The sequence below is a fragment of the Lonchura striata genome, chromosome 3 (genome assembly GCF_046129695.1).
Source record: "Lonchura striata isolate bLonStr1 chromosome 3, bLonStr1.mat, whole genome shotgun sequence".
NCBI lineage: Eukaryota > Metazoa > Chordata > Aves > Passeriformes > Estrildidae > Lonchura > Lonchura striata.
In genome coordinates, this window is record NC_134605.1 from 88,771,249 (window position 1) to 88,799,094 (window position 27,846).

Sequence of the window (27,846 nt, forward strand, 5' to 3'; positions counted from 1 at the left end):
TCTGTCTCCTGGGGTGCATTGTTTCTCTCATCCTGTCCCCTAAAGCAAGATTGTGTATTTAGCTATATAATGTTAAATATATCACTGTCATCTGCAGGGATGTTTTTAGCTGTACTTTTTGCTATGAGTTCATACTAATGCAGACAAGTCAAAATGGTGCACTACCACCCAAAATGGAAGATGATGGGGTTTGTGTGGACTTCAGGTTCTGGGAGAGGCCATTCCCAGTTAGAAAACAGACACTCCCTTCTGCCCAGAAAGGCTTTGCCTTACTATGTGGTGACAGTGAAGTCACCGTGCAGAGTCCTGTCCTTCCTTAGGACTTAGAGCACCACAGGGATGAAACCTCCCACCTGGAATCCACACTTACCCTCACTGCTGGGTGGCCCATTTGAACAGGCAAATTTATTATGCTTGACCTAAGGAAACAACTGAATGCTTCCTCCATACAATATTTTCTTGAATTTAGGAATGCCAGTGAAGTCTTATTTAATACCACTGGGGAGTTTAATTAGCAGAAATAATGAAGTACCTAGCTAACTGTATTTTAAGTAGTTATGATAGTGTATTAGAGTGGTTGTTTATTGGACTGGTGTTATTTTGGAGCTGCCTCATGCTGTCCATTCTCTCCCAACCTGACTAAATTTTGCATAGCTTGCGGGAGGAAAAATTGCCTTTTGCTGTAATTAATATCAAGAAAGTTTTTTAAGTCCACTCTTTTCTTTAGCATTTCCCTTAACAGCAGGGTTTTCTTTAGACAATGAAATGTTTCATTGCAATTTAACTACAAATACTGGCTTCCAAAAATCACAGAGAAATTTTTAAAAAAGGAGTTTCCATACATAATTTCTTACCTACTCTGTTGTCCGGTCATATGAAAAGAGCATTTCAAAAGTCATCCCTTGGATTATTTATTTATGTCTGTTTGTTTGTTTGTTTGTTTGTTTGTTTATTGTGTGGTTCCTGAGCATTCTTTAGTTCAGAGACAGCTACAGTGGATCACAGTTACCCGTGACTCTTTCAGTGGAAAATTCAGGCATTGGATGAGCTGAACCACCTTCTGCAGTCACTTGTGTTTCTCTGTCTTAGGTGAACTGAGCGTATGTCTGAGCTCTTCAGCAAGAACCTTAAGTTAGATTGGAGGAACCTGTACTAAAGTGTTGGTTAATTTGTCACAGAAAAGAGTAAGATGCTCATTGAAAGAAAACAAAGGGCTTACTCTGCATTATTTTTAAAAGTCATATGCCATTATTGTTTCTCATAGGTTGCTATGTTTTGTTTTGTTATTTTTCATTTTTTAATAGACTGAATATTAAGATTTTATCACAACACCTTTCTTAATGTAGAATAGTCTATATCTTTGAGCTATCATTTGTTCATTTCACCTGTAGGTATTTATAGAACCATTTGTGTAACAAACTGCTCGGAAATTGTTGGTTTTATTATTCATTCATCAGTATTCCACACAGATCCCACTGAAGCACTGTGGTTTGGACAATGCACCACAGTTTATCAGTGAACAAGCTGAGTTCTTAAATGAGTGGCTGATTTCTTTATTCTTGCAATGTACAGGTTGCTCTTCACGATTCGCAATTCTCTTCAGTCAGCTGCATGTTTCACATTATCGTGGGCAAACATGACATGCACATGTTGATGCAATTTATTTTTACAGCTTGATAACACGCTTTGATTTATCACTCTTCTAAGCTGTTGTGTTCTGTTTTTCCCTTAGGGATACGATGATGGATATGGGGGTGAATATGATGATCCAAGCTATGAGGCATATGATAACAGTTATGCCACCCAAACACAAAGGTAAGCATTTGTGCTTTTACATCATTTCTCCTAAGTACACTTTTTTTTTATCTTAGTTTTTCATGTAAATTTCCTGGTTTATTTTCCACATTAAATTTTACAAAAATCTCTGAGTACTTTAGAAGTAAAAAGTAATTATGACAGTCCAAATTTATATACAGAGATGAAGTAAAACTGTAAGGAACTATGCTTTTAAAATTGATGCAAATTATGTATATTTTTTTAACAAGTGATTACATCATTTTCTTATTTGATGTTACTTGTCCCTTTTTTTTACCTTTTACTGATGATAAGTTGTGAAGGATATCTCATACTTATGACTTTTATAATGTTTTGAGAGAAACCAGAAGTAAATTAAAAAAATATTTGTGATGGTAGCCTGTTTCTGGTTGGCATCCACAATCAAGGTAGACTATAGAAGGAAATTACATGCCAGAAGTAAGGCTGAAACTATTTGTGTTCAACCAGTTATCTTCTAAGCAGCTCTCAGAATTTTTAAGTTTGGAAAATTATTTTTGTCCTTGTGATGTGGAATAGTAGGAAAAAGCTGCATTCACATCTTATATTGATTTGTGTGAATTATCCCTTTTTTATATACATACACCTCACACCTCCATTAATTTGACAGTCAGTGCATGTTTATTAAATATGGAATGGCATCTTTTTCACATTTAAGCTAAAGGAAAACAGGGTCTTTCTACCAGTTATTCAGAAAGTGGTGTTATGCATTACTGAAAGTACTTGTAAGGTTGTGGAAAGGCAAATGAAATTTTAACAAGAAAAGACACAGATTTTAACTAAGTTAACGTGTTTCTCACTGAGCAAGAAAGTGATGTATACATACTGAGTACTACGCTCCAAAGGCCAGAGGACCTTAAACTTGCTTTTTTGTTTAGCCATATTTTTCACTGAATACTTTGCTGATGTAAATGCCTTTCAGAATTACATTGAGCTCCAGAACTGCTGTAGTGAGTGATACTTCAGTGGATAAAAAATATTTTATAAGTATTTTTATATCCAGCGAAGTATATTTAAAAGGATTTGTCATACCAAAACATGAACCCCATCAAGTATACTTTAACACTTTCAAGTAATTATACTTTAGTAGCTGCACCCATCATGTCATTGTGTAGGTAGGTATTCTTGTTGTCAAATGTACTTCAACTTTTCTTAAAACAATTTGGTTCCTTTTTTGCTGCAAGAGTGAATTGTCACAATTGTGAATTGCTTCTGATGTAAAAACAATAATTAATTGGAAATATCTTGATATGACATTGCTTTATAACATCTGAATTAACCTGTAATTTCTTTGCAAGTTGATGTTTCAGGCAACTAAATGACAAACATATCAACTTTATGAGGAGTGTATTATAATGCAGCTAGAACTAGTAGTGATAATTTGGTACAAGAGAGAAAATTTATAGTCACATAATTTAGTCAATTAAACAGCTATTAGGTTTAGTGATCAAATATGTTTTCTACTAATTGGAGCTACCTCCAGGATACCTAATCCATTTAAAATCTGCAACTAAAATATTTCCTTCTGAAATATATGACAAGACATGTGGTCATACTTACCCATGTTGAGTGGCACTTAATGCCTCAAGTAGCCTATTGATTTCAAAGAGAGCACTTTCAGAGAGAGCTACATGCTTCTTATTTCAAAGATTTAAAGAACAAATGGACCATTAAATACAGAATTTGTATTTCTGCACCTGATTGGCCATTTAGCTTCATAGAAATGCCTGCTTACTGGGCAAAACATAAAAATACAATGCAATACAATGAAAATAATGTGCCCATAATATTTGATTAGATGTGTTTTTTAAAATGTTTTCTCCAAGTCTCCAATCTTGCTTATTAGTATAGTCCAGTCATAAGAGTCATACCATGTGCACACCTAACAAAGAAGGTAAGTAGTACTGCTCCAAAGTACTTACTCATCTCATCCAGTGTGTCATTTAAAGGGAAAAAAATTAACAAAAACTTGCCAACAATGTCTATGCTCAGCCAGGAAATTATCATTCCTTCCCTCTGCAGGGATTGACTGAAATTCTAAATCATGAGATGAGAAGCAATTGTAGTTAGTGGCTTAATGCAGGGTACCAAGATTTCTGTTCATGTTAAGGGCAGAGTTTCCCATTGCTTTTTATGGCTTATTAGGGACTCAATGTGGAAATCCTTAGAGTGGAACATACTTTTGTCTGACTGTCGGTCTTGCTGTACATGTTGGCCAAGCCTTATTCTCTTAATTGCTTCAAAAAGAACATGTTGGAGTGGATGGTCTGAGCTCAGGCTGACTTTGGTGTGCTTTAGAGCAGAGCTCATAGTAAGTCATGCCTTGTTCCCCTGCTCACCCACGCATGGAGTGAAGATAGAGTTTGGGCAGCCTGCCACCAGACCCCTGTTACCCCTGCCTTTGTCTTCCATACCTTGTATCTACTTCCCATTTGCCAGAGTCTTTCTGACCATATACACTTTGATTAGGGAGCCTTAGTCCTTTGTTGTCCAAGACGTCTGATTTAGAATTTTGGAAACTAAGCTCTTCCAACAGCAGAGAAAATGAGCACAGTATCAACATGCACAGTGCTGCAACATAAGATTATGGTTTAATATTAGAAGCACCACAATTATCAATCCCCAAGACCATTCAGATGCTGTACTTCAGTGCACAATTATCTAAAAGTTTGTACTAAAGTCAGGCATGGTGTTGCAGGTCCAACAATACACTTGGTATATAGGTCCTTCTCTAATGGACTTCTCTAATGAACTTCTCCAGACAGAAAGCTCTGTCTGTCCTTCATGACAGCAGTCTGATTTGTAGGCTGAAACTAGGGGGATGGGGTCACCTGTGGAAGAGGTCATGACAGAGTCTCAGAATCAGGCTGGAATGAAACCCACAGTAAGTCTGCCTGCCTGAACAAGCTAAGAGGCGTCTCAAGCACACTTTGAAATGGAGCAAAGAAGCAACCTGAAGACAGAGAAAAGCAGGACTCTCACAATGGTAAGTGCCACCTGTAACTTATTAAGATGGGGAGGCTTATTTTAGAAATAAGAGGATTATGGGTTATGACAGTCTATATTGCATGGAGGTATGTCTTGCTTTAAATAGCAGAAGATGTATTTGTAAAGCCATTTTCCCTCCTTATGTTCCTGTCCCATAATGACAACTCAGAACCAAGATCAAACCTCAGGACAGATTTAAATTAACTGTCTGTCCTTCCCAGCTGAGTCTGTAAGCATTATTTGCAGGATTCTGTGAAAGGCTACGCATTTTCTGAGGACATTTAGAAACCCTACTCATTTTAGAAATTTTTTTATTACAGATGTCAAAATATAGTTTTTAAGGTAAATACAATGAATGCAAGAAGAACAAGGAAACAACCATATCAGTGGTCAGGAAAAGACATTGTATCTGACATATTTCCCATGGGCAATAATGCACTGTAATTTGAATTTTTCAATGACCTTGTTTTCCTCTCCCTTCCCCTCCCTCCCATATAATGTGAAGGTGGATCTCATTGATAAGAATATCTGCCTGTGCAGACACACCAAGAGATATTCAGTAGTTGTTAAGTTCATACACTATTCTCTGTGTACTTGAAAAGAAGGCAGAGGACACTCAAAACCTTTCTGCCATCTAGATTTATCTCCCAAAGCTCTAGTCTGGCAAATTTATTTAAAAAAATATAGACATAATATACAAAATGATAGAAGTGTTAATTTCCAACTCAGCTGTTACACAGAAAATGTAGGAGAATCCTATTAGCTTTCAAAATGTAATGCAGTTTTTGATTTTCTAATGCAGGAGCTTTTAAATGTGTTGATCTATCACCACAGGACTCATGGGCTGAGATCGCTAGATCACCAGAAGAAAGGATGCAAAGTTTTGTGAGGAGATGTAGAAGATCAGCCTCTTTGGTTACTCAGAGGTTGTTTGGAATCAGACTGTCCCACATGCAAAGTGTGGTCAGACTTCTCAGCCAAGACCAACAGAATAATCTGGTGAAAATGGATCATTTGGTGATGAATCACGATGGCCAACAGAGCCACCTTCAGCTCTGCTACCACATCTGCAGTCATCTCCACTGGCCTTTGTGTCTCTGCCAGCACCAGCAGTTTCATTTCAAAGATAGTATGTCTCACAACCAAAAAAGATACCAAGGAAGCCAGGGACTGACTGTCCAGTCATGGGATGAACGGGAAGGGTATATTCTCTTTAATTCACTTGTGCCCAACTTATCCAGCATACCTAGTGTAAACACTGGTGCCTAACAGAGGAGCAAAGGAAGACAAGGATTATCTGATGAAGCTTAAAATTTGAGTTTGATATTATTTCCCTGTTCCATGATGCCTGGCATGAGCAGTCATCCATGAATCCATTCTGGTTTTTGTGAACAGGTAGATGGTATATTGGTAATGGCTTTCAGGTCTGCTTGCCTGGCTTTTTATTCTGCCTTTTTTCTGTATAGCTTTTGTTAAAAACATAGTTCAGCAAGAAAATTAGTTGCCGGTGTGTGCTGTTTAAAGAAAGAAGAGCTCATGACTCCCACCTTAGGCTGTAAATAGACTTGTAAATATCAGGAAACCCATAACTTACTGACAAGAAGAATAAATAATTCAGTGATAAAAGACAGATGAAAATAGTGTACAATGTTGCTGTTACAGATTCCATCCCACAGCAGTACAAGCCTTGTGATGGCATGTTGTCATCCTTGCTGTGACTGCAAGAAGACATAGGTAAAAAGCATTTCTCACACCTGTCTGCACCCAGCCTCACTAATAATAATAACAGTAACCCAATGTAAGACCTTGAAGCAATTCTTGGCAAAATACTTACTGTTAATCTTGCAAATAAATTATTTAATGCTTTAGGCAGCAGTCCTCTGGGCAGACATTTCATGCTGGTATGCCATCATTTTGGCCAAAGAACTTCTTTTGGTCTGTCAGACTCACACATCAAACCCATCCTGCATCTGCTGAGGAAATAAACAAACTTCTGTTTCTGATTGGAATTGCATATTATAGGCCATGTCATCTCTGAATTTCCCCTCTAAGAGGTTAATGATAGTACAGAATCTAAGTTTTAGCATAAAGAAAGATGGCACTAATATATTTGGAATAAATTCTAAGTAGTTCTTGCAAGATTTGAAGACTGACAACATTGTGTTAGATAACTGCTAAAATGGAATTATCTTAGAGGACTGAAGAAGAAAAAAAGGTGCAGTAACAGAAATTCAAGTTGACTGATACCCTTCACCACATGGAATTGTGTTTAATTCAAAAGGTACAATAATACCTAAAGTTGTGCTGTTATGTGCAAAGTCCAGTTGGGCATCTGTTTCTTAATACTAGGAACAGAAGTAAAAGGACAAAAATGCTGCCTGTGTCCACTATGCTGCTATGGAAAATAGATACTATGACGTATCAATGTAGTTTTACCTATAGCAAAATCTATCTGTTCATCCTCTAATAGGTGCTACATTCTTCTAATTACGCATACCCACAGAAAATTTCACTAGCATATTCAGCCACTGAAGTTGAATATATGACAAGTTATTGACTTTGAAAATAAACTGTTTTCCCTGGTTTCTATTGCAAAGTTCATGTTATCTACTGGAAAGCTTGTGTTTATATCTTCTTTTTTTCTGCAATGTGGGCTGCTAGTAAAGGAGCTTTAGGAATCACTTATTTCTGATCTTATATGCAGGAATACAACATGGACCACAGTTCAGTCTATGTCATTTGTGTGGCTTACAGTCCAATCACATCAGTGCACAGCCATGCTGCAAAATTACTTAGGAATAATATTTTATCCAGTTGTATCTGAAAGAATTATTTGCATCAGCAAGATATATTTGCTTGAGCTCCAATTCATTCTGATTATCCTTGCTTGACCTCCAGATATCAAGGTGCTGTATGTACATCTGCTTCCGAATATGAGTTTCTCAAAGCAGTGGTGCAAGAAAAAAATAACAAACTACTGCATTTGTAAAGACATCAGTATAAGGTTCAGCTGGGTGTACATGTTCTTTGGTGAACTCTATTCAGAAGTCCCACTGTTTTCAGCTACGTGCTTTGTGAAAAATTCCAGCAGATTAGTTGTGAACTATGCATGAATAGTTAAATGGAAGAATTTTGTCCTTAGTTTAAAAACAATGGCTAGACAAGAATGGGAATAATTATTAATTGAATTAGTAGATTATCATACAGTTAAATGTTTTAGTGATATAAGCAGAGTTTTACACACTTCTATCTCACTATCAAAATATTACTATGTAGTAAAATACAGACGCATAAATATAGTAAAGGCTGCAATAGGTATAATAGTTACATTGATTCTTTTCAAACCTAGATATTCTTTATTATTTTTTCTACTAATCTCTCTTTCACATTTTAAGCACTGTGCATTGTATTTATATTTTGTCATATTTCATTTTGGCTATGTGCTTATATCTGCCTCTCCATAAATAATGATTTCCCTGTATTTTATTTCCAATCTGTTTAAATCAATCAAAGCAGGAAGCCTAGAATATGACATTTTATGTATCTTCACAGCAATCTACTTATGGCATTAATCATCTGTCCTGGGTTGTAAGATAAGCTTGTATTCCATTTGCCATCTGTCGAAGGCGAACCGGTTGGACAGGTTTTTTGTTATCTCTCTCAGAGACAATGGTTTGTGTATACACCTTTGACTGATTCAATGAAAGGCTGAAAAAATGTAACGCCGTGAGGGGTCCCACCCAGAGGGGGGAAGCAGCTCTCTCGCTCTCTCTTCGCGGGATTCCGAGAGAAGCAGCTCTCCCTCTTCTTTGCGGGACTCCGAGAGAAGCAGCTCTCCCTCTTCTTTGCGGGACTCCGAGAGAAGCAGCTCTCTCTCTCTTCGCGGGATTCCCGGGGAAAGCAGCTCCCTCTCGCTCTCTCTTCGGCGGCACCCGCAGCGAAGCAGCCGGCGCGCAGAGGCGACGGCAGCGGAGCTCAGAGGCAACCCCGGCGCAGAGGAAGACCGGCCCCCACTGCCACCAGATCTTCAGAGGAAAATTATACCCTTCTAAAGATCACCACTTCAGCTGCAACTCATCAACTATTGCAAGGGAAAGCAATTGTCCCAGCAAAACCTGATACTGGCATTCCTCAGGTTCTAGACTTTTTCTTTCACTAGTTTTGTTTGTACCGATTGCATTTTCCTTTTTAAATTGTTGTCTAGTTTTCTCCTAGTAAAGAATTGTTACTCCCACTCCCATATCTTTGCCTGAGAGCCTTTTAATTTAAAGATCCTCGTAATTCAGAGGGAGGGGGGTTTGCCGTTCTCCATTGCACAGGAGGCTTTGCCCTCTTTCACAGACTCCTGTCTTGTCTAACGAAGACAGAATTTGGCGCCCAACGTGGGGCCCGAGGGCATTGAGAGGGAAAAAGGATTAACAGTTCTTAAGTAATTTGGTTTTCTTGTGTGTAAAAACATCTTCAGCATCACCATGTGGTCTAGTTTACCTTGGTTTGGGTGGCATGTGATCGTAGCTATACTTTTCCCATTTGCAGACCCTTATCTAAAAATGGGTCCTATGACTAAGGCTACGGTGTCTGTTATCAAGTTTGGCTTCTGGGTTAATTGGGTGAGGAATTCATGGATCTTTAATTTCCTCTGGAAGGCAGGTACATGGATTCATAGCTATCACACGTTAACTGTATGTTTTTGGGGTTACTTTAATAACGGTACCTACTGCGAGGAAATAGCACCTGGGCAAACTTTCTCTCAACCTTTTAACCATCTTTTTGGGTCTGTTCCACCAATTCTCAAAGGGTTAAGATCCTTTATAAGTGCTAATGATACCATACAATGGGTGGTGTTGCTAATAGTCCTGTTATATTTAGCATTCAGAGATAAGGGAAGATTAACCTGGATAACTACCCTCACACCTACACCACAGACTCGAGATGCTGCTGCTCCAGAGCCTGACCCTGCCCCACAGCCCACCTCAGAAATGAACCGCCCAGATTGGGTGAGGGTTCTGGTTAAGGAGATACGAGAGATGCTGAAGGAGTGCATTTCCCCAGCTGGTGAGAAACCGGCCCTTTGCCTTGAGGAGGGACAGTCTAATAGTACAGCTGTGGAACCCACTAATGTTACAACTGTCCAGGTTCCAGCTGAACCACAAGGGCAGTCACGGTCAGCAGCAGTGGCCCCGGTAGAAACAAGGAAGTCTAAGGTGAAAGCAGAGCACCCTGCAGATAGGGACAGGAATGGAGGAACCTCACAACCCACAGGGGAGCCAGAGATTGCTATCATCACCGAGTCCCTGACGTACGAAAGTCTTCGCAATCTGCATAAAGACATTGTGCGACGAGGGCGTGAGGCTTATGCTACCTGGCTACTCCGGGTTTGGGATCTTATGGGTACAGGCGTGCAGCTGGACGGTGGTGAGGCAAGGAACTTGAGACCCTTGACCCAGGACTCGGGTATAAATCAGGTTTTTGTAAGGGAACCAGGGTCCCTTTCTCTCTGGGAGCGGCTCTTAATGAGTGTCAGGGAGAGGTTTATCCACAGAGAGAGAATGCAAGAGCACCATCATAGAATGCGCTGGAAGACCCTCGAGGAAGGGATCCAACAGCTGAGAGAAGTGGCAGTATTGAAGGTACTCTTTGGGAGGGATGGACGACACAATAATGACCCTGACAAGGTCAGGTGTACGGGACAAATGCTGTGGAGTCTGGCAAATCTTGGGCCATCTCAATACGCCACCTTCATTGCAACGATCAATGCTGACACCCACCGGGAGACAATAGGTTCTGTTGCCAACAAACTTAAGAATTATGAGAGTATGATTAATGGCCCAATGCAGGCTCATATCTCAGCTGTGATTAAGGAGTTTAAAGAGGAGATGAGGGAGGAGATAAGGAAGGTTAATACAGCACCCGTGAGAGTCACAGGCCCCAGAATCAGCACCCAACAATCCCCAGCTAGAGAGAGAGGGTACACCCCAAGGGCTAATCTGTGGTTCTTCCTGCGTGACCATGGGGAAGACATGGGGAGGTGGGATGGGAAACCCACCTCTGTCCTGGCAGCACGGGTCCGTCAACTCAAGGAGGGAAACTCTAACCGGGGGAGTTCCACCAAAGTGAAGGTAGCCTCAACCTCCCGTGACCAAGCTTGTGGGTACGATCTGTCAGACCCCCTTGAAGGGACCTCTAGTATGTATGCCCAGGGAAGGAATGATAACCAGTGTTAGAAGGGCCCTGTCTCTAGCCAGGGAGAGGCACGGGAAAACCGGATCTTCTGGACAGTGTGGATCCGATGGCCTGGCACATCAGAGCCACAAAAATATGATGCTTTAGTTGATACTGGTGCACAGTGTACTCTGATACCATCGGGACATGTGGGGGCAGAGCCTGTTTCCATTGCTGGTGTGACAGGGGGATCACAACAATTGACTCTGGTGGAAGCTGAGGTGAGCCTGACTGGGAAGGAGTGGAAGAAACACCCTATAGTGACTGGCCCAGATGCTCCGTGTATCCTAGGTATAGACTTCCTCCGGAACGGATATTACAAAGACCCAAAGGGACTCAAGTGGGCTTTTGGAATAGCCGCTGTAGAGGCAGAAGACATTAAGCAATTGAACACCTTGCCTGGACTGTCAGAAAACCCCTCTGCAGTAGGACTCCTAAGGGTGGAAGAACAACGCGTGCCAATTGCGACCTCGACAGTGCACCGCCGGCAGTATCGGACGGATCGAGATGCCGTGATCCCCATCCACAAAATGATTCGGGAGCTGGAGAGCCAAGGGGTGGTCAGCAAAACCCACTCACCCTTCAACAGCCCCATCTGGCCTGTGCGCAAATCTGACAAAGAATGGAGATTGACTGTGGACTATCGTGGCTTAAATGAAGTGACTCCACCGCTGAGCGCTGCTGTGCCGGACATGCTGGAACTCCAGTACGAGCTGGAGTCCAAGGCAGCAAAGTGGTATGCCACCATTGATATTGCTAATGCGTTTTTCTCCATTCCTCTGGCAGCAGAATGCAGGCCTCAGTTTGCTTTCACCTGGAGGGGCGTGCAGTACACCTGGAACCGACTGCCCCAGGGGTGGAAACACAGCCCCACCATCTGCCATGGACTGATCCAGGCTACACTAGAAAAGGGTGAGGCTCCAGAACACCTGCAATACATTGATGACATCATTGTGTGGGGGAGCACAGCGGCAGAAGTGTTTGAGAAAGGTGAGAAGATCATCCAGATACTACTAGAAGCTGGCTTTGCCGTCAAGAAGAGCAAAGTCAAGGGACCTGCCCGAGAAATCCAGTTCCTGGGAGTGAAATGGCAAGATGGACGGCGCCAGATTCCCACTGAGGTCATCAACAAGATCACAGCTATGTCCCCACCAACCAGCAAAAAGGAAACACAAGCTTTCCTGGGTGCCATAGGTTTCTGGAGAATGCACATTCCTGAGTATAGCCAGATTGTGAGCCCTCTTTATCTGGTTACCCGAAAGAAAAATGATTTCCACTGGGGCCCTGAGCAGCAACAAGCCTTCACCCAGATCAAGCAGGAGATCGCTCATGCTGTAGCCCTTGGCCCAGTCAGAACGGGACCAGAGGTCAAGAATGTGCTCTACTCTGCAGCCGGGAACCATGGGTTGTCTTGGAGCCTTTGGCAGAAAGTGCCTGGGGAGACTCGAGGCCGACCACTGGGATTCTGGAGCCGAAGTTACAGAGGGTCTGAAGCCAACTACACTCCCACAGAGAAGGAAATCTTGGCTGCCTTTGAAGGAGTTCAAGCAGCCTCGGAAGTAATTGGCACAGAAACACAACTCCTCCTGGCACCCCGACTACCGGTGCTGGGGTGGATGTTTAAAGGAAAGGTTCCTACTACCCACCATGCCACTGACGCCACATGGAGCAAATGGATTGCCCTCATCACTCAACGCGCCCGTATTGGAAACCTGAATCGCCCTGGAATTTTGAAGATAATTACGAACTGGCCAGAAGGTGAAAACTTTGGTCTCACTGATGATGAGGAGCAGGTACAAGTGGCAAGGGCTGAAGAAGCTCCACCATACAACCAACTACCAGCAGAGGAGACCTGCTACGCTCTTTTCACTGACGGTTCCTGTCGCATCGTAGGGATGAACCGGAAGTGGAAAGCAGCCGTATGGAGTCCCACACGCCAAGTTGCACAAGCTACCGAAGGAGAAGGTAGATCGAGCCAACTCGCTGAACTCAAGGCCGTTCAGCTGGCTCTGGACATTGCTGAAAGGGAAAAGTGGCCAAAGCTCTACCTTTATACTGATTCATGGATGGTAGCCAATGCTCTGTGGGGCTGGCTGGGAAGGTGGAGAAAGGCCAACTGGCAACGTAGAGGAAAGCCAATCTGGGCTGCTGATATATGGAAAGACATTGCCTCTCGGGTGGAAAAGCTGACGGTGAAAGTCCGTCATGTAGATGCCCATGTCCCCAAAAGTCGGGCTAATGAGGAGCACCGGAACAACGAGCAGGTAGATCAGGCAGCAAAAATAGAGGTGTCAAAGATAGACTTAGATTGGCACCATAAGGGGGAGTTGTTCCTGGCTCGATGGGCTCATGATGCCTCAGGTCATCAGGGCAGAGATGCCACCTACAAGTGGGCACGAGACCGAGGGGTGGATCTAACCATGGACAGTGTTTCCCAGGTTATCCATGACTGTGAGACGTGTGCTGCCATCAAACAGGCCAAGAGGGTGAAGCCCCTATGGTATGGTGGGCGGTGGTCCAAGTACAAGTATGGGGAGGCCTGGCAGATTGACTACATCACACTGCCCCAGACACGCCAAGGCAAGCGCTACGTGCTGACCATGGTAGAAGCCACCACTGGATGGCTGGAGACTTTCCCTGTACCTCATGCCACTGCCCGGAACACCATCTTAGGCTTGGAAAAACAAGTCCTGTGGAGACACGGCACCCCTGAGAGAATTGAGTCTGACAACGGCACCCATTTCAAGAACAGCCTTATCAACACCTGGGCCAGAGAACATGGTATCGAATAGATATATCATATTCCCTATCATGCTCCAGCTGCCGGCAAAGTTGAACGGTGCAACAGACTCCTTAAGACTACCCTGAAGGCACTCGGTGGGGGAACATTTAGAAACTGAGAAATTAACCTGGCAAAAGCAACCTGGATGGTCAACACCCGGGGGTCTGTCAATCGAGCTGGCCCTGCTCAGTCAGAACCCTTACACGCAGTAGATGAAGATAAGGTCCCTGTAATACATATGAAAGGTATTTTAGGGAAAACTGTTTGGATTAATCCCACCTCAGGCAAAGACCAACCCATTCGTGGGATTGTCTTTGCTCAAGGACCTGGTTACACTTGGTGGGTAATGCAGGAAGATGAGGAGACCCGCTGTGTACCACAGGGAAACTTAGTCTTAAGAGAGAACTGGGTGTAAGATTTCATGGTGTGCAGATGGAAATAGAATAAGGGGTGGATAATGTCCTGGGTTGTAAGATAAGCTTGTATTCCATTTGCCATCTGTCGAAGGCGAACCGGTTGGACAGGTTTTTTGTTATCTCTCTCAGAGACAATGGTTTGTGTATACACCTTTGACTGATTCAATGAAAGGCTGAAAAAATGTAACGCCGTGAGGGGTCCCACCCAGAGGGGGGAAGCAGCTCTCTCGCTCTCTCTTCGCGGGATTCCGAGAGAAGCAGCTCTCCCTCTTCTTTGCGGGACTCCGAGAGAAGCAGCTCTCCCTCTTCTTTGCGGGACTCCGAGAGAAGCAGCTCTCTCTCTCTTCGCGGGATTCCCGGGGAAAGCAGCTCCCTCTCGCTCTCTCTTCGGCGGCACCCGCAGCGAAGCAGCCGGCGCGCAGAGGCGACGGCAGCGGAGCTCAGAGGCAACCCCGGCACAGAGGAAGACCGGCCCCCACTGCCACCAGATCTTCAGAGGAAAATTATACCCTTCTAAAGATCACCACTTCAACTGCAACTCATCAACTATTGCAAGGGAAAGCAATTGTCCCAGCAAAACCTGATACTGGCATTCCTCAGGTTCTAGACTTTTTCTTTCACTAGTTTTGTTTGTACCGATTGCATTTTCCTTTTTAAATTGTTGTCTAGTTTTCTCCTAGTAAAGAATTGTTACTCCCACTCCCATATCTTTGCCTGAAAGCCTTTTAATTTAAAGATCCTCGTAATTCAGAGGGAGGGGGGTTTGCCGTTCTCCATTGCACAGGAGGCTTTGCCCTCTTTCACAGACTCCTGTCTTGTCTAACGAAGACATCATCAGAAACTGTTTTCAAATGCCACTTCTCATTTATTTGATTCAATGAGCAAAGTTGAGTCAAATTTCACTCCTCTGAACTAGAGAAAAGTTTTTCCTCTAAAATTGTCTAGGATTTCTGAAATGCTGCATCATTCCCTTTGCAAATACAGTTTCTGCATACATTTGGCATTATATTCTGAAATACTTAGTCATAATTCTGTATCTATAGAGAATGACAGTGGAATGTAGAATAGATAAACAGAAGCTGCCACATGAAATTAAATGGCAGATTGGTTTCTATTTCATATTTCACAAAAGGTTCAGAAACCAAAGTCATCTTGCAATTATGTTGGCTCTCCAGTCCTATGCCTGTATAACTTTACTGCTTTCATTGTTTATAATAGTTTAAAATTCATATTTTCAGTAGCACAAAATCAAACATACAAAAATGCTGGAGACAGTTGAATCTAGTTCAACTTCAGGCATGTTGTAAGGTACTAAATAAATCCAGGAGTATGGTAATGGAGATATTATCCTCTGTTAAAGATAGTGGATACAATAAAAATTGAGCTTGCAGAAAAAGGGAGATTTTATCCACTAAAATGCTCACCATATTATTCTATTAGTTCCAAAGAAATATTGCATAAAGGACTATATTTGTGATTTAAGACTGAATCCTGTAAGTTCCTGTATTCAAAAGATTTGTCATCTTCCCTATAGATGCAATGCTCTATTAAGTAAAAATGTTCCAGTAAGTTTCAGATTCCTAGATGGATTCTTTCTTTATTCACACACTTCCACTGTGAGATATTACTTTGTAAGAATTTAATATGTTGTAATTCATGTGAATACAGATCTTGCACACCTCTCTTCCAGGAAGAAGTATACTGCTTTGTGTAAACAGCTTTTCTTTCATTAACTGTGTGTTAAATCCTGCTGGCTCCCTCCCTCATGTAAGAGGGAGAAGCTTTACATAGTCTTACATAAAATAACTGTAGTAACATTAGACTGCATCCTATTACCACAGGAACTGAATAATGATTGTACCAGTTATTGATGTGGGAAGTTAGAAATGCCAAAGATTACTGAATAGAAATTATATAGGGAAAGAAGGAGATAATTTTAGACCAAGAGTACACAGGGTCCATTTGAGGATGTGAAAAAGAAACTTGTCTAAAATATTGAATCCCACCTATAAAATATTAAATCCCACTTCTTGGGGTCCTGGTGAGCTATCCTGGGCATTAGCTTGACTCAAGCATCTTGTCTAAATCTTGTCTATCCCTGACTGGGATATATCTCTAAGGAGTGATAAAAGTTCATTTATCTGCAGCCATGTATAGATGCTGATTGCAAACTGTCAAAGGCTGGGAATCTCTCCTCAGAGAGTTCCAATCCCAAACCATAATATTGGTTCATTCTCATATTGTTGATCTCTACAACACAAAGATGGAAGTATCTTAAATTATTTTTACTTCTTCAAAGGCTAGTGTACAAGTTTTTAGCTTATTTCATTATGAGTCTGAACTGTGGAACTTCACTAGCATCAGCTGAATCTCTAGTTTAATCAATTCATGTATTTCACAAAAGAGCCTAATTATTATGTAATGGCAGAGTTCCAGTGATTTATCAGTCCTCTAAATTGGCCAGCTTCTTCCTAAACACTTCCCAATAAAATACATTATACTAACATATACATTACCAGTTAAAAAGTACCATTAGAAAAGAAAAAAAAAATGGTTTTACAGGAAAATATGATCTGCTAAATCTAAATTAACAGGTTTTACTCAAAGACATTCCATTTCTTATGATCTTTTAGGATAGACTACAGAACACACTTCTAAGAAGATGATCTTTCTTGTACCTTTCTTCCTTGGCTTTAGAGAGCTCCTTGTATGTCTGCAACCACACTTGAGAATAAAAGCTTAGGTGCATCCTTCCCCCCAAAAAAAACCTGAAGAACAAAAAGAGAGAAAGGAAGAGCAAAACAAAAAAAAAAAACCAAAAACACACACAACCAAAGAGCACAAGGGAGCAAGAAGTACTTATATTCTTCAGTTCTTGCAATGTTCTGCTGCCTTCTATTACTGCAGCTGTAAAAGCAGCCAGGGAGCCAGATGGTAATGTTGATAACCCAGGGTCTCTTGCCAGCAGCTTCCTGCAGGTGCAGGAAGAGATTGGTCAAAGGCTAATGCAGTCTATTCATTAATGTCATGTTTTCCTGTACCTAACCCCAGTGACCTCAGAGTGGTGAACATCACAATTCCCTTGGGAAGCTTGTTGACCCAAGAGTCAGGCTTTTGTGGCTTCAATCTTAACACTTTTGTTTGTGGTTCTCAGCCTAAAGCACTTTAAAGTGCTATTCTCTACAGGCTTTTGAGCAAGCTGTGTGGCTTCCCATGGGTGTTGACACAGTCAAACTGGAATTCAATTTTGCACTAATATCAATTTGAAAAAGTCCTAGTTAACAAGAGGTTAAAAGTCTTTGTTGGCTTTAAAGGTTGCCATTTAGATACAGTCTCTGTACCTGAGCCTTCATCATATCATAGGAGCCCTAGATAATGCAGTTTGGAAGGCACTAAAGGACCCTTAGCTCTCAAAAAACAAGCATATTGTGCTGGTTTGGGTTTGGATTTTTTTTTTTAATTGATCAAGCTTTATCAGCATGAAGAGAGGGAACAGATCACAGTTCATGGAAACTTTGATTTCAGATCTTTAAAATGAACATGTTCAAAAATATTAACCAAAATGAAAAGTTTAAAACAATAAGTATAAATAGGAAAAGTTTATGAAGATTTCCAGTATATGTAATCTCCTTGGCCACAGAACAGGAACTAGGACAGGGTCATATATCTGTGTTGTAAATATTTCTTACAGAGAAAAATAACATCAGAGTTTCTCATACACAACTAAGCTACTTCTGAGATACATATACCTGTGTATAATAATTTTTTCCATGAGTGCTACCTGTGTAAGTTTAGTATACATAAGTAGATATACTAAAGTGTAAGTCATAGTACATCAAGACCTCTATGTTTCAGAAATATGGCGTTATAGTGCAAGTAAAAGCTGAAAAGTTGGTAATGAGTTAATCCTGTCTGCTTTATAAAATGTACTGCATGCTGCTTTCAGGTGGGTGCATGTACTTTAAGTAAATTACACTTCATGTTGCTTGAAAGTAATGAATGCTAATGATAGATAATGGTATTTTGTTTCCAATTAGCACTGCCAAGAGAGTCAGTGGTTTCTAGAGCTCATGATCACTATATTTTCCAGGAACAGTCTGAGAACTATAAAATTATATAAACAAGTATTACTTATGCTGGATGCATTTGCTGATTGCTTCCTTCTCAGTTGGCCATAATGCAAATGGAACTACATCTCTCTTGTAGTTCAGTAATTTTTAAAAAAAAAACTCATGTTTGTAAAGCCATTATCTATCACATATTTTTTATAAATATCACCCATTGTTTACTTTGCTGTAAAACAGAGGAAAATGTCTACTACTAAATTCATATAATAGATTATAGTGACTATTCAGAGAGCTTTAAAATAAAACAGATGTCTGGCCCACAAAATATGAGTTTAAGTCTGGTGTTTCATTGTAAGAAATAAGTTTTATTCACTTACATATTCGTCAAAACACTTTTCAATATGAGTTAGCAAGAAATTTGAAATGCCATTTTGGCTCAAATCTAAAAAAAAGATGTTATATATAAATAAAGTTGGAGGACTAAGATGACAATCATGTACTGTGCTATGAATTATGTATTTTCAGGAATGTGTTAAGTATTGTGCTCACAGACATCAAATACAATGTAACAAATTACTTCCTTTTTATAGTTGTAATACATATTGTTTCTTATTTTATTATTGTTTGTGTATTAACTTAGCATTCTGTTGATAGTCTATTTCAATTCAGAATGTTCACTGCAGGACTCTTATCTCACATCCTTATTATCTCTATTTCTCAAATAAAACTATACAAACCAATGATGTAGCAATGAATCTTTTTACCTGTTCTTGCAAGTCTTGTGTTCTGCTGGATGTTATGTTGATGGGTAATAGCTCAAGGCCCTCATCAGAGATCACTGAAAGCAGGACTGCTGTTGATAAGTTACTGGCTTTTGGATTGGCCTCCTTTTAAAGCTAACCTTTGGAGGCAGCAGCTTTGGTTTGTAAAAACCTATCAGGAAGAAGTATTAGCATCTTATCTGCTGGCAGAAGATAGGAGTTCTTGTGTTTCTTTTCTTTTAACACCACTCACTAATCTAACAACCTCCTCTACCCAGGAAAGCAGGCAATATGCCAAAATGCAGCTTCTAAAATTAGGTTTTCATACGGCTGTCTGCCAGAGCTGGGTGGTATGTCATGTGTCTGTTCTGAACAGTGCAAGTCATTTCTTACATCTAAGCCATGAGCTATGACTGGATAAATGATTTAACCTTGATGCTGCAGTGCTTTACTTCACCTTACTTAATCCTGTAATTTCTTTTAATTGGCTACTAAAATGATTGCAAAATAGTACAGAATGGATATTGTGTTCTATAAATAAAAGATGTATTCTTACTGTTGGTTTTTTGCACCATTTTAGTAGGAGGGTTTGTCTATTTAGATAATTAGTTTTCAAGCAGCTGGATGGTTTCTACTATCTGGGAAGTCATGACAGTGATTGTGCCCTACAGAGCTTGGTTGGCATTGGGAAAAGTCTTCAGTGAAGTGTTCATTTCATTCATGTCATACTTATGTCCATTTTCTGCAACTGCTTTAGCAAATAAATTTCATCTCTCTGCGATACTGGTGTCATTGTAATTCACTCACATTAATGACTTCTGACTAAACTACTGAGTTAATGCACAATGGTTATAGTTACATTTTCAGTTTAAAAAAAAAAAAAAATCCATGGATATTTGTAGCCAAAAAGTCTGAGAACTATCCCTAGCCATTCAGGGGATCAGGGGATGACACAACCCAAGTAAAAACAGTTTGACTGTCAGTTATCAGATACATGCAGTCAGTATTCTCAAGTGAGATAGACAACATTAATCATTCTCAGAAATTATTCCAATAATAGTTATGGATAGCTATTAAGTTCAAGAAATTAAAAATCTGATTACAGGCTGTTTGTGAACAAAACTAAAATTAGGTTAAGAAAATAATTGTTATAGATTGGTTGTTTATTGCACTCTGAAATATTTCTACTTGCACTCCACTGTCAAATAAGCTTCTCTCTCAAGTGTAAACTAATATTTTTAAAACAATAATCCAATATGGAAAATGGCCTGAGCAATAATGTTATAATTATAGCAATATTAAGCTTCTTGCCTGCCTGTTCATTTTGCAAGAGTCTCGCACAGTGTCCAGAGAAAAAGAAGCAGAAGTAACAACAAATAAAAACTATCAACACAGAAAGTGTTACATTTTCTGTTTGGTTCATTGCAGATTGAAGAAATACAGTCTGTTGGAGTTCATGGAGTTTGTAGATTTTTCTGGGCAGAGATTGATTCTTGTACGCTTACCTGTTACCTGAGAATAGAAGTAGCCTGATATTGAATTTGGTACCAGCTACCAAGAACACAATGCAAACTATAAGTAATAATAGCAGTGAAGCATAAATGTGAATAATTCCCTTTCCATTTCCATTTAATTATGTCTCAGAGGCTGCATTTTCTGGATTCCACTCCACATAATAGCTGGGAATTGTTGATTATCAGGATGTAACTAATATCTGAAGTATTTTGATAACATGTTAATATGGCTATGCATAATTTTTGAGAACAGTGAAACAGGGAGTTTGAGACTGTTAAGTGTGATTTTGCACTCATAGAACCTCATTTTTATTTCAATTTGTGTTTTATTGATCACTGTATAAAACTTTCCATGGGTGTCCAATAACTACGTAAGGAAAAAGGCTGTGGAGAATGAAATTTCTCTCTACAGGCAGTGGGAATATGCTTCTTCTTCAGGATCAAAGCTGGAAACCTGTCAGTGTTTTTGGTAAAGTTGAGTAGTTTACAGGTTCCTCACCATACAGTACAGTCAGCTTTGTGAAAACAAACCACGCTGAGTTCGGTAACACATAAATGTTTAGAATTACAGGTAAATGAGGATGACACCCCTTTTGTTGGTTTAACAGCAGTGAATGATACAGTGGTCTTTTTTCAGACCTCATTTTTGCAGATAGAATTTCTCTCAGTCTTTGTCACGTCTCCAGGTTTACATATTTAGAATCAAATTTGGTTTTTATGCTGAGTGGATAAGAAATGTTATGTACTGTACAATAGTTTTTATTGTCACTGATACATTTTCTTTCATATCTTTAAATATTCCCTATGCCTGAAACTAGCTGGACTAGGCTATGATGTCAGAGTGTTAAAATGGCTTTTATTTTGTGAGCTGTGTTTTTGTTTTGAGTTGGTTACCCATGACAATAGTGACATGGCTATCTGAATCTGTTACAGTGTGCCTGAGTATTATGACTATGGTCACGGGACAAGTGAAGAGGCTTATGACAGCTACGGTAAGGTCTCTTTTATCTTCTGCAAATGTGTGAAATCAAAGGAAAATATCTGTCACTGGCAATTCAGAAATTACTTCCATACACTTTTCTTTATTTCTCTCATTTTGCAAAGACCAAACAAAATAGATTTAGGGTGAGTTTTGACATAGGACCAAAAAACTGGACTGATGAATTTCAATCAAAATTACAAAGCCAGTTACAGTCACAGGTCAGTTTAACAGCAACACAAAAGTTTCTGTTGGTGTTTGAATATCTTTCACAGTGTTAAATTTAAGTCTGCTTGATTTGCCAAGGATACTATGCATCTTCTGTTGTCATGTGCATCATTTCAACTAGCAAGGTTTGTGAGATTTAGAAATATATACTTAATTAAAGTGGAAAGAAGGAGAGGGTGCTTAGCACCATGGGAACCCCTCCTGCACCAAGATAAAAGCATTTCATGCCACACTAGGCAGTGTGAGTAGAGGGAGAGCTGTAGGCTTTGCTCTTGCCCACCAAGTCTGTGTCACAGTTCCAATTCATGGGTATGGGGGGCATGAATTGAAGTGTAGCTCCCATGACTATAAACCATTTTCCAGATCTGTTGTTTGCTATTAGTGATATATTTCAATAACTGGAGTCTAGACCATGTTTTATATTAATAATTATCAGTACATTGTATCAGGTGGCACAGTGAATCCACTCAGAGATTTTCACTGAAATAACAAGTCAGCTTAAAAAGTAACTCTAATATTCAGCAGAGCTTTCATGCCTGATTTACTGCTTCTGGAGTATCCTAAGTCTACATAGTGACTTCCACAGCATTGTGAAAATGAGAGCTGCTGGAAATGATGCTGCAAATGAAAGTTATACTAAGGGGTTATATAAGGGTTGCTGCTTGAAATAAATAATTTTATTCATGCAGCTGTGAAGCAAATGTCACTAATGCTAATTTGCAGTTTCCTTTGTATTGTTGTAGAAATAGGCATTAGTGAGATGTTGCCAATATTATTGCACTGCATAATCAGAAATAACTTAATTTTTTGTACAATCAGTTCTCACAATATATTTGGATGATACAATGTGCAGTCAAGCACATTTTCAATGCTAGGCAGGTAATAATAATAGTTTATCCATATCAGTGTAAGTGGTTCAGTTACCCTTTGTTGTGCTTCCCTTTTGCACATACATTTTTAATAGCTGTAGTAGAAGATCCGTCCTCCCATCTACAGATCCCTCTCCACTGCTGTCCTGAATGCACTGCTAAGCTTTAGGCAATACAGAAAGAAATAATCTGAGCTCAGCAGTAAGAATTATTCCCTGTTTAACTTTTAATCACACTTCACCGTGCTGAATCTCCATGTGTTTGGGCAAGACATTTAAAGCAGTGTCACTTTCCTTCCAATCCCTCATTTGTAAAACTAGAAGAATATTACTTGTTTTCCCAGCAGGGATTTTGAATGGACTAATTAGCTAAGGCTTACAAAGTGTTCACAGAGTGGTATCATTTCTAAGTTTATGCTCTGCATGAAGCTCCTTCTTTTTTGTTTTCCTTTCAGCAGCTGAAACAAACCCAATATCCCTGGGTTTCCTTTGCTGAACTTAAAATACATGGCTCATAACTGTGGACTTGCTTTGATTTTTGCTTGAGCTATTTTCTGAGTTGGCATTTGCATACAAAGATCTGTGTTTTCAATAACCTGGAATAAACTTAAAGTTGAAAAATATTTCACATTGCAATTTTGCTACTTCCTGATAGCAGATGCATTTATATATAGCTGTTTATGCTACTATTGGTTCACTTGCTTTAGGACATCAGGAATTTTGCCAATTTCATGTCCTGGAAATATGTGCAGGAAGTTTTGTCATTCCCAAGTCACCACTATTTATCTGAGGAGGTAATCTTAGTACACAGAGCTATAGAGCTATAGAATGTATGCTTAACTTCCTCAATTTCTGAGTTCTTGATGCATACACTGATGTTCTCTCTGTATCTCATCTATCACCCCTTCTCATCTTCACCTAACATTACCCTAATTCTCTTTTTCCAGTTCTCTTTTTTTCAGGATGTTTTGTAACTCATTGTGAGTCTCCTGAATCCACCCCACTGTATTAAATCAGCTACCCCTTCATTTTTCACCATCCTGCAGAAATTAAGGGGTTTTTTTTTCATTTGAGTTCAGTTTCACACCTTGTTTCGTCTTCCATAACAAGGCTATATTCCTCCTTTACAATTCTTTCTGGCACACCTCTGTAATTCAAAATTCTCCTAAACTCTGAATAAGACCACAGAGAAATGGTACACAAATAAAGTCTTGTTGTCAACTCTTAGGTGTTTTGTGCAACAACTTATCTTTTCTCCCTTATCCTTTTCAATAACAATATCTGAATTATCAAAAATTTACTAGCTTGGCTTTTTTTTAGTTTCTTCCATGCTTCCTCTTGCTTCCAACTTACCTTTGGGAAGGATGGTTTTCAATCCTGATAAGGGTTTCTTTCACTTTTTGTGGAGTAGATTCAATGAAATAGTAATGCTACTCCATACTTACAATCTTTTTAAAGTACAAAATAGAGTTCTCTGTAGCCTCTTAAGTATAGAGCACAATAGTACTCCTGTATGAGCTGCCTGCTATTACTTTTCTTGCTATCTGTACTGCTGAGAAGTAGCAGGTGGTTTACATCTCATGGGTTCTTCTCTGCTCCTTTTAAAAGAACTTGTGGAGAATTCTGATTGGGGAAACTGTTTCCTCAGAAGAGCATAAGATTTTTATATTTATGGATTTTATGGATTTATGGATTTATTTGTTTTTTACCATTATGTATTTATGGTTCCAAAAATTAGAGGGGTGTTTCAGAGCAGAGCCCACCTGAACACTATTTAATTCTCAGGAAGTTCACATCTCTTTGATTACGTGGATGTACTAAACAAGGAGGAATTTACATCACTTGTCATAAGCTGGGCAAGATGGATTCCTAAACAGTATTCACTGCTGTAAGATCCATAACCTAACTGCCTTAACTCCTTGCTCAGTTTCTTTTTTGAAGGTTCTAAGAATCCCATCCCCTCCAAATACAGCCAAGGCATCTCCCAAGTCAACAGGAAGATCTGGGATGTTTGTAAAATCACACTGCTTTCCATGACTAAGGATGTTCCATGAGTGAAAATTTGCAGTACAGAACTCCCTCATGAAGTTATACACTTAAGCTGTGTTGTGATTTGACATGCTTGTCACCTAGTCTCTCAGAAGGATCAAAGAAGAGACACTTCAAAGAATTCCCTGCAGCAGTATCTGAGCATGTGGAAATACTGTACTCAGGAACTACGAGATTCCTACAATTTCTTTATAAGATCAGGATTATACAGTTACTGCTAGAGAATTTTGAGGATCACTGTTCTAGGCTGAGCAACATAAATTTGGGACATATGCCTGAAAATCTTGGGAATGTAACCCATTATAGGCTTCTCCATATGAGTTGTAAAGAAATATTTTTAGAAGGCAGTTTAAAAATAAAAGGCCAGTCACTTAAACTACTGTACAAATCTTCAAAATTGAAAAGCATTGTCACCTTTAATCACACTCAACAGACATGATACTTCTGTCACTGAAAGTTTTGATACCTGCAGATAAGTCTAAACTAGGATAACAGTGTCATGTTAACTTGATGCTTATGTTTTAAAGGAGAAGGCATGAAATTGGATTAATTTATTAACAAAATGTTTGTATTCTTTCCTCTCATCATGCGTTAGTAATTTTGTGGTTTCCCTTCTGGCACTGATGTAATCTGAAGAGATATCTAGTGAAAATATGAATTTAATGATTTGTCTTACAGATAGATTAGGATAAAACATAGACTTAAAGTTTGGTAACTAAGAATCTTTCCTGCCCATATGTAATGTCATACCCAACTCCAAAAAGCATCTTCCCTGGAAAGGACCACTGTAAATAAAAAGCCCTTTGTTATCAATTCATGTTCTCATTTTTTCCTCCTTTTCCCTGTTTTTTGTTTTTAGAGGAAGCAGCATTCTTGATTCAACTGCTGCGTTGTGTTAGGCCACATTCAAGAGATAACAGAGAAGAGTATATGACTTGCAGGCAAGGCAGAACCAAGAAGCTGTATTCATTACATCTGACCTGCGTCACTGTTTTTTCATCTGAATCCTGTTTTGTCCTTGTGCTGATCAGAGCATTCCAAACTTTGTTTATCAGTGGCTCTTTCTGTCTTAGCTCTCCCAAAGGCTGGAGACTCCAGCTTTGAGCTCTGCCAGTTGCAGCTGCAGAAGGTTCAAGAGGCTTCTGCCCCTGCTTCCAAAGGGAGACTGCCACAGTAGTGAGAGTGTGCCTCTTGTCAGATGCCACATTTCACAGCCTGGTTCATATCCTGCCTCGTGTATTACCTGAAAATTATGGCCATTATGTTTTTATGTCAGGTCATGAACTGCAGTATCTGAGAGACCAATACACTCAGACTTCTTGTTGCTACTACCGAAAAAGCAGAAACCCTAGACAGAGAGTGAAAGGATTTGTTGAAGTCTATAACTTCCTAAACCACCACAATTAAATTAGGATAACACCATCTGCCAAAGGCCTTAGGCAAGAGTTAGAAAGTTCAATCTGTAGCTTGCCACCTACACAAAGAGGGAAGACATAAATGAAGTCACATTACTGCTGCTTTTCAGGAGAAGCTTGCAAGGCTTTTACTGCATGTTCTGCCATTGCATTACGGAGACATTATTTAATTTTTTTTTTTTGTCTTCACCAGAAATTTTCAGCTGTTTAGATTTTCTTAAATGACCGTGTTTTTTGACACATATTCTACTCCAGTTTAGCATTAGGCAATTGTAAAGAACCAGGTACTTGGTTTTAGGATAATTCAATTTTTAATTAAAATTGGAGAGTGTAACTTTTTGGTGTCATTCCTTTTAATGTAAGGCATCATTTAAGTTGTAAAATGCTGTCACAATGATTTAACTGTTTCACAAATAATTCCCTGCCAGTCACTCCATATAAGAGCTTTGTAATTGTTATAACAATTAGTTTACTAAGTAATCCTCTACAGAGATGGCACTTCACAAATTATTTATAGATCTTTATAGCTAACAACTAAAAATGTACAGCAATATTCCACTACTCTTTTATTATATTGTTTAATTTTTCATTCTATGTTTGTTCTAAAAGTGTTTAATCTAGTAAATTAAATTTTTCAACAATAACAATAATAGTTTCTGCTGAACAAGTAAAAGTTAGTATATCATGATGAAATTAGCAGAGGAGAGCTTTTATGGAGGGTTCAAACATCTAGAATTCTGATCAAGAGCTTGATTGAAGATATGTTACCTTAGGAGACATGAATTCTCATACTTCATTAAAAGTCATAAACATGCTCATGTCACAGAGAAATTCAAGGAACTGCCACCCTAGTGTGAAATAAACTCTATGACAATGAGAAAGTAAAATGAAGCCATGTCACAATGTATACAGAGAAAATATTTGTGAATTTTGAAAAAACACTTTATACCAACTGCTCTGCAGATGGAAATCTGAGGGGTTTTTTCAGCTATTGAGTTCAAGGTCCTTCCTCATTTTTTATTAACTTTGGTATTGTAGATCATTGGCCTAATATTCATTAAGCTCAGCATGCTAAAGATTTCTTGCCCTATTTTTTTCAAGCCTAGTCTCATTTAAATATTTAAATGTAAGAAATTAAGTGCTCAAATAATTCACAGTGACTGATTTGCAGATGTAAGAGATGTAGGTCTGATTCTCATCATTACAGTGTTTGATTTCACATGGCTTGTGATTACAAACAATGTCTTTACCAACACTAATTAACAAAGTCTTACTAATGGGCAATGATTTTTCATTTATATCATTTGAATGCATACATTTGGTGTCTCCTAGAAAATATTACGGCAACATACCAAAGAAAATTTTCCTTGGTGTCTGGGTCTTAAAATCATCATGGAATGAATAATAAAATCATAGAATGGTTTGGGTTTGAAGGGACCTTAAGGATCATGTAGTTTCAACCCACCTGCCATGGATGAAGATACCTTTCACTGGACTAGGTTGCTCAGAGCTCCATCCAGTCTGCCTTAAATGCTGCTCTGGATAGGCAATCACAACTTCTCTGGGCAACCTGTCCCATGGCTTCACAACCCTCACAGTAGAGGGTTTCTTCCTAATATCTAACCTAAACTTGCTCTCTTTCTGTTTGAAGCTATTACCCCTTCTCCTGTCATTAGATGCTCTTGTAAAAAGTCTCTCTCCATCTTTCATGTAAGTTTCCTTCA

The 27,846-nt window shown here is 39.5% G+C and overlaps 1 protein-coding gene across 10 annotated transcripts in view; it reads left to right on the plus strand.

Moving 5' to 3' along the window:
* Window positions 1-27,846, plus strand: part of KHDRBS2 (KH RNA binding domain containing, signal transduction associated 2) — a 349,074-nt gene that overhangs the window by 280,388 nt on the left and 40,840 nt on the right. For 8 of the 10 annotated variants that reach the window (XR_013339753.1, XR_013339757.1, XR_013339751.1 and 5 more), the window contains exons 7-8: window positions 1,733-1,815; window positions 21,517-21,575. Coding sequence is in view for 3 of the 10 variants with exons in the window: in XM_021525682.2 (XP_021381357.2) it covers window positions 1,733-1,815; window positions 21,517-21,575 (142 nt within the window). In the remaining 7 variants the exon portion in view is untranslated. Of the gene's footprint in view, window positions 1-1,732; window positions 1,816-4,639; window positions 9,062-21,516; window positions 21,576-24,585; window positions 27,046-27,846 lie in introns of those variants that run through there. The other 2 variants (XM_021525681.3, XM_021525684.3) reach the window with 2 other exon arrangements.